General features: G+C 57.8%; 1 protein-coding gene across 2 annotated transcripts in view; it reads left to right on the top strand.

The window, feature by feature from the left end:
• Positions 1-13,881, top strand: part of BRF1 (BRF1 RNA polymerase III transcription initiation factor subunit) — a 56,753-nt gene that overhangs the window by 9,275 nt on the left and 33,597 nt on the right. Inside the window, exon 3 of one of the 2 annotated variants that reach the window (XM_027957479.2) lies at positions 10,484-10,657. The exons of the other annotated variant lie outside the window; for it this stretch is intronic. Within the exon in view, the coding sequence (XP_027813280.2) occupies positions 10,484-10,657 (174 nt within the window). The remainder of the gene's footprint in view (positions 1-10,483; positions 10,658-13,881) is intronic. 2 annotated transcript variants of the gene reach the window in all.

Here is a 13,881-nt window from a genome sequence, read left to right as displayed (position 1 = left end):
TGCCGTAGTTTTCTTGGCCTTTTGTTTTGCCTGTATAGACTGTGTGTCTGCAAATTTAGGGCACACAGATTTATGTATTTATTTAGGCCACATCGCGTGGCCTAAAGGGTCTTAGTCCTCTGACCAGGGATTGAACCCAGACCATGGTGTTGGAGGACTTCCCAGGTGGTGCTAGTGGTAAGGCACCCACCTGCCGATTCAGGAGACACGACACCGGGGTTCGAGCTCTGGGTTGGGAAGATCCCCTGGCGGAGGGCAGGGCAACCCACTCCATGCCTGGAGGAGTGCATGGACAGAGGAGCCTGGCGGGCTACAGCCTGTGGGGCACACAGCGTTGGACCGAGTTAGCACGCACGATGTCGGAAGCCTGCAGTCCTGTGTCTTAGGGGCTCCCTAGTGCTTCCAGAGCAGAGTTCTTCCTGCGGGTGGCCCGCGCCTCCGCTGCTGGGGCAGTGCTCGGGCCTCACTCCCAGCCCCGCCGGCTGTCTTCTAGGTGGTACTGTCCTGTAATCTTTCTTCCCTGCGCCACGTTTAAGACTATCTGCATGTGAGGAACTTTATTCCCAGTAGAGAAGGGATCTATTTCCAAAAGCCCGAAGCAGGTTGTCCATCGGACCCAAATCAGTTGTAAAGAGTAGCGTTCGTGCAGACATATTCATGGAAGTAAAATGGTAAGCCAGCGGTACAGAGAGAAATACCCCATCTGATTTTAAACATGGCTTCGTTTAAGAAGTCAAGCGGAGCTTGCGGGCTGCTGGGAACGGGGTCAGCGCAGTCTGAGGCCGGGCGAGCCCGCTCGGCGGTCGCCCTTGCCCCTTCCCCAGGGCTCCTGCCTGGGTCAGCGCCCGGCACCCGGGGAGGGGCGGGCTCTGCCTCCGCCCGGCCGGGCAGCTGTCCCCTTCTGGCGTCAGCATCCTGTCCCTGCTGGACGGGGCTGTGGGGGCCGAGGGTGGCCTTGAGCTCCAGCCCCGACTCTGCTGCTCTTGTCCAGCCCGGCTTCTTCCCGGCGGCCCCGCGCTGTCCTGCCCCTCAGCGCGCCCGCCGTGTGCCGGCCTTGCCTGTCCGTGGAGGTTTCCTGTGCTTTCCGCTCCGTCCGGGTGAGTCCCTGCTGACTGTGTGACCTTGCTGGCATCTTCTGTCGCTTCTGCAGGAGAGGCACGGGCAGATTCTGCCTCCCGGACATTCTCTAAGAAGCATGACTGGCCTGCTTCTGGTGCGTCGGGGCCGCGCGTGACTGAAGGCCTGCGCCGCTCGCACGCAGGCAGCTCCTGCTCTCGGTTAGCTTTGCTCTCGTTTCGTGCCGTGAGTTCATCTCCGTAAACAGCGTTTACGGCCGTTTGCTGACTGACTCGTGCACCTCTTTCTCGGTCTGTTGGCACCTCCTCCGCGCCCAGGCTCTGGGGGTTTCCCGCACGGTCCTCGTCGTGGTTGGTTGCCCCCTTCTCTCCGCCGCAGCTGCTCTGTCCTGCCATGGGGGTGTCCGGCACTCGCTCCCTGCCACCTGCCCCCAGCCTGTGGGTTGGGTTGGAATCTATGGATTCACCCTCCGTTGTTACTATTTATGTTCGGTTTTGGGTGCCTTTCTTAGGAAGAGAGAACTGTAGGGGAAACAGACGTCTGCGTCGTGGGCCCGCTCACTCGGGGTGCTTGCTTCCTGCCCCCGCCCCGGAGGTCGGCGCCCCAGGCCCCTCTTGTGGGCTCGCCTCTGGTTTCGCTGGAAACGTGCTGAGCCCCAGTTGAGGCACCCCCATCTTCCCTCTAGGAGCCTGGCAGGGCTGGGGTGGGTGCCCACGGAGGGTGGGCCAAGGTGTGCTGAGTCACTGTCTCACTGTTTGTTTCTTAACTTGGACCTTTGGGTTTTTTCTCTCTCCTTGGAATTCTCAGATACCTCTAGGCTGGTGCTTTTGTTACTGACCTGATGAACCCTTTCACGTGGGAGATGTTTCTCAGGGGAAGTTTCACTGTATTCTTTCTGGTTGTCTGTTTTCCTTGGCATAACGTATGTAAAGTGTGTAACTGTACCAACCTTAGGTGAACTCCTGGGCTAGTGTGGGTGACTTAAGGTCTGAGCACACAGCATGGTCCAGCGTGTGTCCTGTGCCCGGAAAGCTCCCTCCTGCCCGTTAGTTTCCCGGCTTTCCTGCCGCAGACGGCTGGAGCCCTCGAGCAGCGCCCTTCGCGTGCGTGTCAGTGGTCTGTTTGCTCACAGGGCTTCGTTTGTGAACGTGCCGTGTCCTCTTCCTGCCGCGGACACTTGGCAGTCCTTGTGGCTGCCGTGCATCCTCCGGCGGACTCGCCTCTCGGGACAGTGCTGCAGGCGGGGCCCTGGGGCATATGGCGTGCACGGCGGTCTGCAGTGGACGTGTCGGCCCCTGCGCTTGCTGGCCTTCCTGGGGGGCGCGCAGCGCTCAGGGGCCTTGCTCTGCTATCCCTGGTGAGCAGTGAGATTAGCTGCTTTTGCTTGGTCCTCTCTGAGCTGCCTGTTGCGTCTTTTGTACAAGTTGGTTTTTTTTTTAACCGAGTTACTGTTTTCTTATTGACCTGTAAACTTCCTTATAAGTTTGGGTTCAGGTCTTCTGATGCATGTTCATATTTTGAGTCTTTCCCCCAGTAGATGACTTTTCACTTTCTTAATGTCCTGATGAAAAGAAATTTCTTAATTTTAAGAGTCCCTATGTATCCGTTTTCATATTTAGGGGGTTTCGTGACCTAAGATCTTAATTCTTGGGACTTCCCTCGGGGCTCCCAATGCAGGGGACCTGGGTTCGATCCTTCGTCACAGAACTAAGGTCCCACGTGCTGCAACTAAGATTGGAAGCGGCCAGATAACAAATGATAAAGCTTAAACAGATGTTAATTCTTGTCCATCCTAAGGTCTGAAGACACCCTTCTGTGTCTTTGCTTAGGAGCTTTATTGTTGTATATTTTGCATTTAAGTTTGTGATCTGCCTCAAATCAGTTTTTTGTATATGGTATGAAGCAGAGGTTGAGGCTTGCATTTTTCAGTTTTATTATTTCTTTGTTGAAGTGTAGTTGATTTACAGTGTTGCGCCAATCTCTGCTGTATAGCAGTGGGATTCAGTATATTCTCCCATTCTGTAGGTTGTCTTTTTTTTTTTTAATGGTTTCCTTTGCTGTGCAAAAGCTTTTGAATTTGATTAGGCCCCGTTTGTGTATTTTTGTCTCTATTGCCTTGGGAGACTGGCCTAAGAGAACATAGGTAAGGGTTTTTTTTGCATGATGTGAGGATGTGTGCTAAGGTCATTGACTGACATGTGACTGTCCAGCTTCCCCGGCACCACTTGCAGAAGGGACTGTCTTTTTCCCATTTTGTGCTCTTGCCCCCGTAGCTGAAGAGCAGTGGCCCCTGAGCGTGGGGGCCTCTCTCCGGGCCTCCGCTCTGCCCCACCGGTCTGGCGCCTGTCTCTGCAGCGGTGCCACACCGCTCCGGTCACTGCAGCTCTGCCATGCCGCCGGAAGCCTGCTGGGAGAGTTAGGCCTCCCGCACTGTCGCCCTCCCCACCCCGCCTCAGGATTCGCAATTCTCCGTCTTCATGGTTCCTTGTAAAATTTCGTATTATTTGTTCTAGTTCTGTGAAAAATGTCATGGATATTTTCACAGGGATTCAATTGAATCTGCGGATTGCTTTGGATGTTGCCATTTTAACAATATTCTTCCAATCCAGAAGCATAAGGTATCTTCCCATTTCTTTGAATCGCCTTTAATTTACTTATTAATGATTTATAATTCTGGACATACAAGTCACCTCCTTGGCCAGGTTTTTCCTAGACATGTATATTCGGTGCTGTTTTAAAAGGTGTTGGCTTTCTTACATCCCCTCTCTGACACCCCATTGGCAGTGTAAAGAAATGCAGCTGATGCTCGAATGGCAACATTGTACCTGCTACTCTGCTAAACCCATTCGGATCTAGAGTCCTTAGGGCTTTCTGTCGACATGCGCGGCGTCATGTCATCTGCAGACAGTGGCAGTCTCACCCTTTGCCTTCCAGCTTGAATGCCCTTCCTTCTCTTTCTTGTCTGACTGCTGTGGCTAAAACTTCGATACTGTGGTGAATAGGCGTGGTGGGAGTGGGCGTCCTTGTCTTGTGCGAGAGTCTAGTAGGAAGGCTCTCAGCTTCTCACCGTTGGGTGTTATATAGGCTGTGGGTTTCCGTAAATGGCCTTTACCATGTTGAGAAGTGTTCCCGCCATTCCCCCTTTGGTAACAGTTTTTTGTCACGAATGAATATTGAACTCTGTCAAATGTGTCTTCTGTGTCTCCTGAGATGATCGCGTGGGTCTTGGCTTTTCTCGGTGTGGTTTATCACATCGATGGACTTGCAGACGCTGAGCCGTCCTTGTGGACCGGGACGAGCCCTGCTTGGTTGTGCTGGGTGATCTTGTGTCTGTGTGGCTGAATTTGGTTTGCTGATATTTTGTTGAGAATTTCCGTATCTACGTTCAAAGGCACCAGCCTGCGATTTCCTTTCTCGTGGTGTCTGTGCCCGATTTTGGTGTTAGGGTGATGCCGGCCTCACAGAATGTCTGTGGGAGTGTCCCCTGCTCTTCAGGCTTTCGGGTGAGATTTCGACACGTCGGCGTAGTCAGTTCTTTTCTGTGTGTTTGGTGGAGCTCACCTGTGCAGCCGTCTGGTCCTGCACTTCTGTTTGTAGGGAGGGTTGGTTTGTTTGTTTGCTTTGCAGATTCTGTTTCACTTCCCTTGATCGAGTCTGTTCGCATCACCTGTTTCTTGTTGGTTCAGCTTTGGCGGGCTGCGTGTGTCTGGCTCCCCTCTCCTCCGCGGTCGGGCCTGCTGGTGTCCACTTGTGCGGCCTCGCTGGCGTCCGCTTGCGCACGGTGCTCTCCTCGGTCCTGGGCGCTCTCCTCGGTCCTGGGCGCTCTCCTCGGTCCTGGACTTCTGTGAGAGTCCTGTTTCATTTCTTATTTCATTTATTCAGCTTCTCTTTTCTTCTTGGTGAGCCTAGCTAATGGTTTGCCAATTTTGTTTACTCTTTCAAACCAAGAATCGTCTCCTGGTTTTATTGATTTTTGTTTTCTATTTTCAAAAAATGTCTATTATATTTATTTCCTTTCTGCTTCCTTCAGGTTTTACTGGTTCCTCTTCTGTCTTAGGTCGTGAGTTAGGTTGTTTACTCGGGATCTCTCTTGTTTTTGCATGGAGGCCTCCATCCCGATTGTTTGCTCGGGATCTCTCGTTTTTGCATGGAGGCCTCCGTCCCGATTGTTTACTCGGGATCTCTCGTTTTTGCGTGGAGGCCTCCGTCCCGATGGTTTGCTCGAAGTCTCTCGTTTTTGCGTGGAGGCCTCCGTCCCGATGGTTTGCTCGGAGTCTCTCGTTTTTGCGTGGAGGCCTCCGTCCCGATTGTTTGCTCGGGATCTCTCGTTTTTGCGTGGAGGCCTCCGTCCCGATTGTTTGCTCAGGGTCTCTCGTTTTTGCGTGGAGGCCTCCGTCCCGATGGTTTGCTCGGAGTCTCTCGTTGCTGCGTGGAGGCCTCCGTCCCGATGAACTTGCCTCTTAAGAGTTGCTTCCGGGCTTCCCACAGACTTTGTGTCCGACCCCTGGGTCAGGAAGACCCCTGGAGAGCGAAATGGCGGCCCACTGCAGTGTTCTCACCCAGGAAGTCCCGTGGGCAGAGTAGCTTGGCAGGCTGCTGGCCATGAAGCCACCAGGAGGCAGGCGTGGCTCGGTGGCGACACAGCAGGCAGGCCTGCACGCTTGTGGCACTCAGCTGCCCCTCGCCTCAGGGCGCTTGGAGCGTGCTGGCTGGTCTCCACGCGGGGGTGCTTCCTCATTGCTTTTCGCGTGGTGATTCCTAGTTTCATGCCATTGTGCTCAGAGACGATGCTTGAGAGGATTTCTGTGTCTTACGTTTGTTGAGGTTAGTTTTGTGCCCCAGTATGTGGTTAGTCCGAGAGAATGTTCCTTGTGTGCTTGAAAAGAATGTGTATTCTGGTGTTTTTCTTTTGGATGAATGTCGGGACCATCTCAGCCGAGTCTCACTGTCCTGCGGTATCACGCAGGCCTCTGTTGCCTTCTGTTTTTTTTTGGATGAATGTCGGGACCATCTCAGCTGAGCCTGACTGTTCCGCGGTGTCACGCAGGCCTCTGCCGCCTTCTGGGTTTTTTGGATGAATGTCGGGACCATCTCAGCTGAGTCTCACTGTTCTGCGGTGTCACGCAGGGCCTCTGTCGCCTCCTGGTTTTTTTGGATGAATGTCGGGACCATCCCAGCCGAGCCTCACTGCTCCGCGGTGTCACGCAGGGCCTTTTGCCGCCTCCTGACTCTCGGGGGCCGTCCGTCGGTGTCTGTGGACTGGTAGAGTCTTCTGTTCTTGCTGTGCTCCTGTCAGTTGCTCCCTTACGTCTGTTCAGTTCAGTCGCTCAGCCGCGTCCGACTCTTTGCGATCCCATGGACTGCAGCACGCCAGGCCTCCCTGTCCATCACCAACTCCGGGAGTTTACTCAAACTCATGTCCATCGAGTTGGTGATTCTGTCTAACCATCCCATCTTATCCTCTGCCGCCCTCTTCTCCTGCCCTCAGCCTTTCCCAGCATCAGGGTCTTTTCCAGTGAGTCAGCTCTTTGCATCAAGTGGCCACAGTATTGGAGCTTCAGCTTGAGCATCAGTCCTTCCAATGAGTATTCGGGACTGATTTCCTTTAGGATGGACTGGTTGGATCTCCTTGCAGTCCAAGGGACTCTCAAGAGTCTCCTCTAGAACCACAGTTCAAAAGCATCACTTCTTTGTTGCTCAGTCTTCTTTATGGTCCAGCTCGTATTTCTGTGCATGGCCACTGGAGGAACCGTGACTTTGACTGTACAGATCTTTGCCAGCAAAGTGATGGGATGTCTCTGCCCTTCAATGCGTTGCGCAGGTTTGCCACAGCTTCCCTTCCAAGGAGCAGGTGTCGTGCGTCCATGGGTACAGTCACCGCCCGCAGTGATCTTGGAGCCCAAGAAATAAAGCCTGTCGCTGTTGCACTTTTTCGCCTTCTCTTTGCCATGAGGTGATGGGACTGGAGGCCAGGACCTTAGTTTTTCGAATGCTGAGTTTTAAGCCAGCTTTTTCACTTCCTTCTTTCACTGTCATGAAGAGGCTCTTTAGTTCTGCTTCACTTTTTTACACTTAGAGTGGTATCATCTGCATATCTGAGGTGGTTAATATTTCTCCCGGCAATCTTGTGAGTCAAGATTGTGAGTCAGTGACCATCTGAACAGTGAGACTCGGCTGAGATGGTCACGACATCCAGTTTGTGAGTCATCCAGCCCGGCGTTTCCCATGATGTACTCTGCATCTAAGCTAAATAAGCAGGGTGACAACATATAGCCTCGTCATACTCCTTTCTCAATTTTGAACCAGCCCATTGTTGAGTGTCTGGCTCTAACTGTTCCTTCTTGACTTGCATACAGGTCAGGCGGTCTGGTATTCCCATCTGGTGAAGAATGTTCCACAGTGTGTTGTGATCCACACGAAGGCTTTAGCATAGTCGGTGAAGCAGAAGCAGATGTTTTCTGGAATTCCCTTGCTTTTTCTGTGATCCAGCAGATGTTTGCAGTTTGATCTCTGGTTCCTCTGCCTTTTCTAAACCCAACTTGCATGTCTGTGTGACTCTGGTCTCTGGAATTCCGTGAGGCAGTGCTGTCCCTTTCCCGGCGGTTCCGTCAAGGTTTATGTGGTGTGATCTGAATCTGGGGTATTAAGTCCATACTGTTGTCAATCTTCAAATAAACCAGCCAGCTCTCTCATCAGCAAAGCAAGTGTCCTCGGGAGTGGCAGAGGACACGCTGTGGCCGGCTGGCTGGCCGTGGGCAGGTCCTGCGGGCAGCAGAGAGGAGCCCCACCGGACGGACAGGAGGCGGAGGAGGTTGGGGTCTCTGAGGGTCCGTTGAGGACAGCGAGGGTCGTGTGGCGGCTGCTGCCCCTTGACCAGGCTCCCTTCCTCGTCGCAGGGCCAGCAGCTTCCTGCCTGGGGTGTGCAGCGAGCGTGCGGGGGCCTGTGCGGGAGAGCGCCCTGCGGGGCTCCGCCTCACCCCCCGCAGTTCCCCTGCTCGTTTGCACGCTTGGTGGGACTGTTAGCTCTTTCTGTGGTGTCGTCTGTCCTAATCACAGGCCCTCTTCATCTGGCTGACCCTTCGTGCCTGGATGTCTGCCTGTCTGGCCAGCTGCATGCCTCCCTCTGGGGCCTGTGCCCTGGCAGCCGCCCTTCTCCTCTGGGGGCGGCCCTTCCTCCTGCTCCTAGCTCTCTTTTTAAATCTTCACTTGTGCCCACTCTGTGGTTTGGTTATTTCTGAGTTTTTACAAAATGTTCAGTGATCACATTTTTAATTCTTCAAGGACTGTGTCTTTTGATTGCAGCCTATTCGTACTTTCCTGCGTGTTGACACCTTTCCAGCACTGTGAGACTGTAACGGGGGCTTGGGGCGCTCTCTTCTCTTAGCAGTCTGCCTGTGGAGCCTGGCGCGTCTTCCTCTCTCTCCACGTTGGCGTTTTCTGCACAGGTCGGGTGATTCTCAGTTGTCGGTCCATGTTAATACGAATGTGGGTCTTAGGCTGGCCTCTTGACACCTGTAGCCCCCCCAGGGCACCCGTTGGCTTCTTGGTGCCCCTGGATCTGATCACGGGTGTGGTTTCTCGCGTATTGCCACGTGGGACGGGTGTGACATGCTTGTTCACCCTGATTGGGTGCCGGGCGAGAGGCTTCTGGGCCGAGCCCTGTAGCAATACGGCTCCGCTTCTTAAGCCACTGGGTCAGGCCCTCCCCGGGGTGCTGGCCGGCCCTCGCCCTGTGTCCACGTTTGCGCTCTCTGCTGTCTCCATTGTTCTGGGAGGAAGCTGGTCAGGCTCCGTCCTGAAGGGAGAGGCCGGCCTTAGTTTCACAAAGTGTCAAAAGTTTGAAGACATCTGTGTGCTAGTGAGTTGGCTTTTTGCGTTCATTCATTATCCTTAGGAGAGTGAGCTGTGGCTGGTTAATTGGGAGTCTGTGTTGCACGTGCCTACGTTTACCGATGCCTTTGTGCTGTTAGAGACTGCACACACGCCTTCGTCGTGTGCCTTGTTCAGTGCCCAACGTGCGTGAATTAAACACTCACCTGGGGGCTGGGACTAACCTCTCGTGGCTACAGGGCTGCTCTTTTGGGTGCTGGAATGTACCAAAGCGGTAATGGTCGAACAACTCTTGTGAGTATACTGACCACTCCGTGGGCAACTTAAGCGGGTGAACTTTACAGTGTGTGAACCGTAGAGCAATGAAGGTGTGATAAGATGACTTGCCGCGATAATTTCAAGCCCCCCACCCAGCTGCTGGGGGACCCTGGCCCGTGGTGTGTGGGGCTGAACTGGGTCCCGGGCTCTGTGAGCGCCCTCCGGAAAGGGCCTTCCTCTCCCTGTTGGCGGAGCCCCTGTGCGCACTGGGCTGCGGGGCAGACCGTGCTTATCCACCTGACATCCTGGCCGCACGGGCTATGATGGGGAGCAGCGGCCCGCCCTCCTCTCTCTGCAGACGGTCAGGATGTTGGCTGTGCCCTGGCCTCGGCTCTGGGACCGTGACCGTGATCCTGCCTCAGTTCAGCCTGACCAGAGGCCTCCGAGCTGCGCGGCTCCAGGCAGGCTCTGTTGGAGGTCGCGGGGGTAGGGCCGCAGGGGCCAGGGCACTCACGGGACATGCCGACTGCTAGGTGCCAGCCTGCCCACCTGTTCCCCTGGCGCTGGCTCCCTGGGCACCCCCCTTTGGCCAGGGGTCAGTCTGAGCCCGCAGCCCTTGGCCACAGGAGCAGCAGAATCCGCCCCTAGCTCTGCGGGGGAGGCGCAGGCCGCTGGGCAGTGTAGAGTGGTCTTTGCCCGAGGAGGAGTGGGCCCGGGGTGGGAGGACGCTGGGCGGGCTGTGCGCGCCCCAGCCCCTGGCTCCCGTGAGGCTCGCCGGTTGCAGGGGGCATGTCTGCCTCCCCCTCGGCGCCCCTGCGGCCTGCTCCCGTGACCCCCAGGAGGGCCGTGCTCCAGGCAGAGGCGTGCGTGCAGACTTGGTCCTGGCCGGCCTGGGCGCACCAGCCTGGGCGGAGGCTGGCGTGGGGCCCGTGGGGAAGGCTGGGTGGGCGCAGGCGGCAGGGCCTGGGCGCTCAGGCTTGGGAGGGGCCTTTGCGGTGGAGCGAGTGGACTCGGGGCCGTGTCAGTGTTCAGCGCCAGGCGGCTGGCTTACCCGCAGCCCTTCCCAGACTCGGTGAGCGCGGGGCCTTGGGAAGGGCTCTGCCCCCACTCCACCCTGGAGGGAACTCACACCCCGTGTCCACACACATGATTTTACTGGAAGCCCTGTGAAAACGGAATGTTTTGCAGAGCGTGAAAGCAAACGGGTAACCTTGACGCTCTGCCTTAAGTCACGAGGCAGTCGCGTGAGGCCGACAGTGCTAGCGAGCGGCCGGCTCGCCTGTTGGGATCCGCGGTAACGTGTCGTGTTGTGTCCTAGGGAGGCGCCAGATCCACCACCTGGGGAACCAGCTGCAGCTGAACCAGCATTGCCTGGACACCGCCTTCAACTTCTTCAAGATGGCCGTGAGCAAGCACCTGACCCGCGGCCGGCGGACGGCGCACGTGGTGGCGGCCTGCCTCTACCTGGTGTGCCGCACGGAGGGCACCCCGCGTATCCTTCGCTGCCCGGCCTCCCGGCGCCGGCCGCGCCTCTCTCTGCTCGCGGGCCGCCCCGCTGACCTGGCTTCTTTCTGGCCTCCTCTTCCCCGTTGTCCACGTGCTTCCCTTTCGCTCTGGGAGAGCTTGTCTCCCAGCTGGGCCTCCGCCTCCGCTCTCCTGGTGGGAGCTGGGGCAGCGGTGTGTCCCCGGGCCCTTCCTGGGGCGGGGCTGCCGCGCGCGCGCGCAGGAGCCCCGGCCTCTCTGCCCCTCCTCGCACGCCGTTTCCCTCCGTGTGGTCGCCGCAGCCTTCCCCGTGCGTAGGTGGCCCGGCTGCGGCCCCGGCCCTGAGCCGAGAATGCGCGAGGGGCCCCGGAGGCTGCAGGGGGGCGACCCTCAGTATCGGAGCCTCGCGTTAAAGTGTCTGAATCCTGGGGCAGCGTCACTTCAGCAGCAAAGAACCCTTGTTGCTTGAAAGGATGAAGCGCTGCACCCAGAGGCCCACGAGCTCGCGGGGGGAGCGGCGATCCTGGTCCCCGGGGTCGTGGGGGCGGGGGAGCGCGAGCACCCCAGCCGCCCGCCCCCTGCCCACCACTGCCCACCACCCTGGCCCAGGAGCGGAGCCTGGCGGGCCCGCAGTGGATGGACCAGAGGCCCGGGCACCTGGGAGCGCTGCCCGGCGGGGGGGCCGCACCAGAGCCCACGCCGTGGGGGGCCCTGAACCGAAACCGTGCCGACGGGCCACCCAGAGGCCGAGAGCTGCGCGCGGCTGCCAGGGCCGGGGGTGCTGACCGGGGCCGGGGAGGGGTGATGGTCTGCAGCTCGGTAAATGGGCTGAGAGCCTTGCGCGTGTGCGTTTTTGGCCCTTCCCTTGGCCTGGAAGAGCTGCTAACCTCAGCACAGTGGACTGCAGTGTGTGGGGATAGCGCTTCAGTCCGTCTGCCTGCCCTCGGTCCCCTTGGGAGGGCCGTTTTGGGGGCGGCCGGAGGGCACAGGTGTGGCCAGCCCCCTGAGCTTCCCTGGTGGCTGGCACTCCGGGCCCTGTCCTCCAGCTGGTGTCCTGGCGCCCTGGACAGGCCTCGGCTCCCTGCCCCTGCAGCCCACCTGCCCTGCCTGGCACAGCCGCCTTGTTTTCCAGATGAATTCCAAAGCCCCTAGACCGTATTCGAAGACTCCCCTCCCCTCTCCTCGCCCCAGACTGCCCTCCACGCTCCCCCGACTCCCTCTCTCTGACCTGCCTTTTACACCGTCTGTCCTTGGGTGGGCGTGTTTGGCAGAAACTTCCAAGCTCTAAGGGGCGTCCCTGGTAGCTTAGCTGGTAAAGAATCCGCCTGCAATGCAGGAGACCCCAGTTCGATTCCTGGGTCAGGACGATCCCCTGGAGAAGGGACAGGCTGCCCACTCCAGTGTTCTGGCCTGAAGAATGCCATATTATGGTATTGTCCATGGGGTCGCAAAGAGTCAGACGTGACTGGGCGGCTTTCACTCACTCTCCTGTCCAGGCTGTGGGTGGACGCCGCGTCCCCACCCAGGTGACCTGGCCCCTGTCTCCCGCAGTTGTGTGTCCGACGCTAGCGCATCTTTTGTGACGCACATCCGCTGGAGGTGTGTAGTCCTTGGTGTTTACTGGGCTCCCGCTGAGCGGCCAGCAGGCCTGTGTGTGAGCAGGCGAGCTCAGTGCCCTCAGTCCCGAGGCTGCTGACCCCGTCCCGCCTGCTCAGCCTTCAGACCTTCCCCCCAGGCTTCTGACCCCAGGTCTTGCTCAAGGGGCTTCTGACCTGCAGACCTGGGGTGGGTGCTTCCACACTGAGCCTCTGCCCCTCCCCAGGCCCCCCGCGATCCTCTCTCGGAGGACAGTCCCGCGAAGACCCAGCTCTCCCCAGCCCACCACCCCTCAGCCACTTGCCTCCCCAAGGGCAACGAAAGAATTTAAAGATCTTAAGTAGCTTGATTTCTAGGGCAGCAGCAAAACCGAGAGGAGAGTGGATAGACGCGAAACCCCCGTCCACGCCCGCGCGCAGCTCCCCGGCGTGGACGGCCTCCACCAAGCCAGTCGTTTGCCCCCAGTGGTGAGCCCATCGTGACACCTAACTGCCTCCCAGACCGCGTGGTCTCTGCCGGGGCTCACGTCCTGTGGATTCGGCAGACGCACAGAGAGAGGGTGGTCCAGACAGGGCCGCAGTGGCTGGTGAGCGTTTGCCAGGAGGCGCTGGGCATGCGGAGTTGCAGGCTGAGCTGAGAGAAGCGCACGGCCCAGTGCCCGTCGCCCGGGGGCCTTGGCACTCAGACCTGCCGCTCAGCGTGTCCTGCCTGCCCACGTCTGATGATGCTAACTGGGGCCGCTCCCTGGGGTCCAGCAGGCACGCCCTGGGCTGTGTGTCGGCTGGAAAAGAGCCTCCCATCTTGCTGCTTTCTGCCCCCGGCAGCGTCGTTTTAAGTTCCCCGAGCAGGGACTGACCCTGGGCTGTGGCAGTGAGCGCGTGGAGTCCTGACCGCTGGGCTCTCAGGGAGCTCCCTGGGCTTCATCTTCTGTAAACGGACTTCTCGATTCCCATGACGTCCCATCTGTCCATCCTCTCCTCAACGATAAATGGTTTGTGTTCCGCTGAAGAGAGCGTAGCCCAGTCCTGGAAGTGCTCCCTCCTGGAAGCTCTTGGTTTTGTGTTTCCCGCTGGAGTTGAGGGCCTCTGGTCCCGCGTCTGCTGTGAGGAGAGGGTCAGAGTTTGCTGCTTCCCCTGGGCGTCCAGTCAGAGTGCCGTCTGCTGCAGGCCGGCCCTCCCCGCACGCAGTGCTGGCACCACTTCCAGCTCATGTGAGGTCTGTCGCTGCCGTCTCAGACCCCTCGTGTGGGTCTGTTGGTGCCAAGACCAGGCGGCTTTCCGTGGCTGGTTTGTGATCCGTCTCAGAGCCTGCAGCGTGAGACCCTGAAGCCCAGCGCTCTTCTGCCTTGGAGGCGTCTGGCTGTGTGCGGTGCTGTTTCTCTGTACACGTTTTTGAATCAGATCGTACATTTCTGTGGGGAAAAAAGAAAGAAAACAGCTTCTGGGACTCCGACTGGGGTTTGTGGATCAACTTGGGTGCAGCTGACACTCAGGGACAGCAGCGACTCTTGCAGTCAGCGACTGCCCCTTATTTCCCGTGGCTGTTCACCACCTCCTGTCATTCTTGAGGAGGAGGTCTCAGCTTTTGTTTGTTGGGTTTATTCCTCGGTATTTGTGTGTTGAGCTAAGGTAGACAGTA

Source organism: Ovis aries, chromosome 18, assembly GCF_016772045.2.
Source record: "Ovis aries strain OAR_USU_Benz2616 breed Rambouillet chromosome 18, ARS-UI_Ramb_v3.0, whole genome shotgun sequence".
Taxonomy (NCBI): Eukaryota; Metazoa; Chordata; class Mammalia; order Artiodactyla; family Bovidae; genus Ovis; species Ovis aries.
This window is presented reverse-complemented; position numbering and strand designations above follow the sequence as displayed.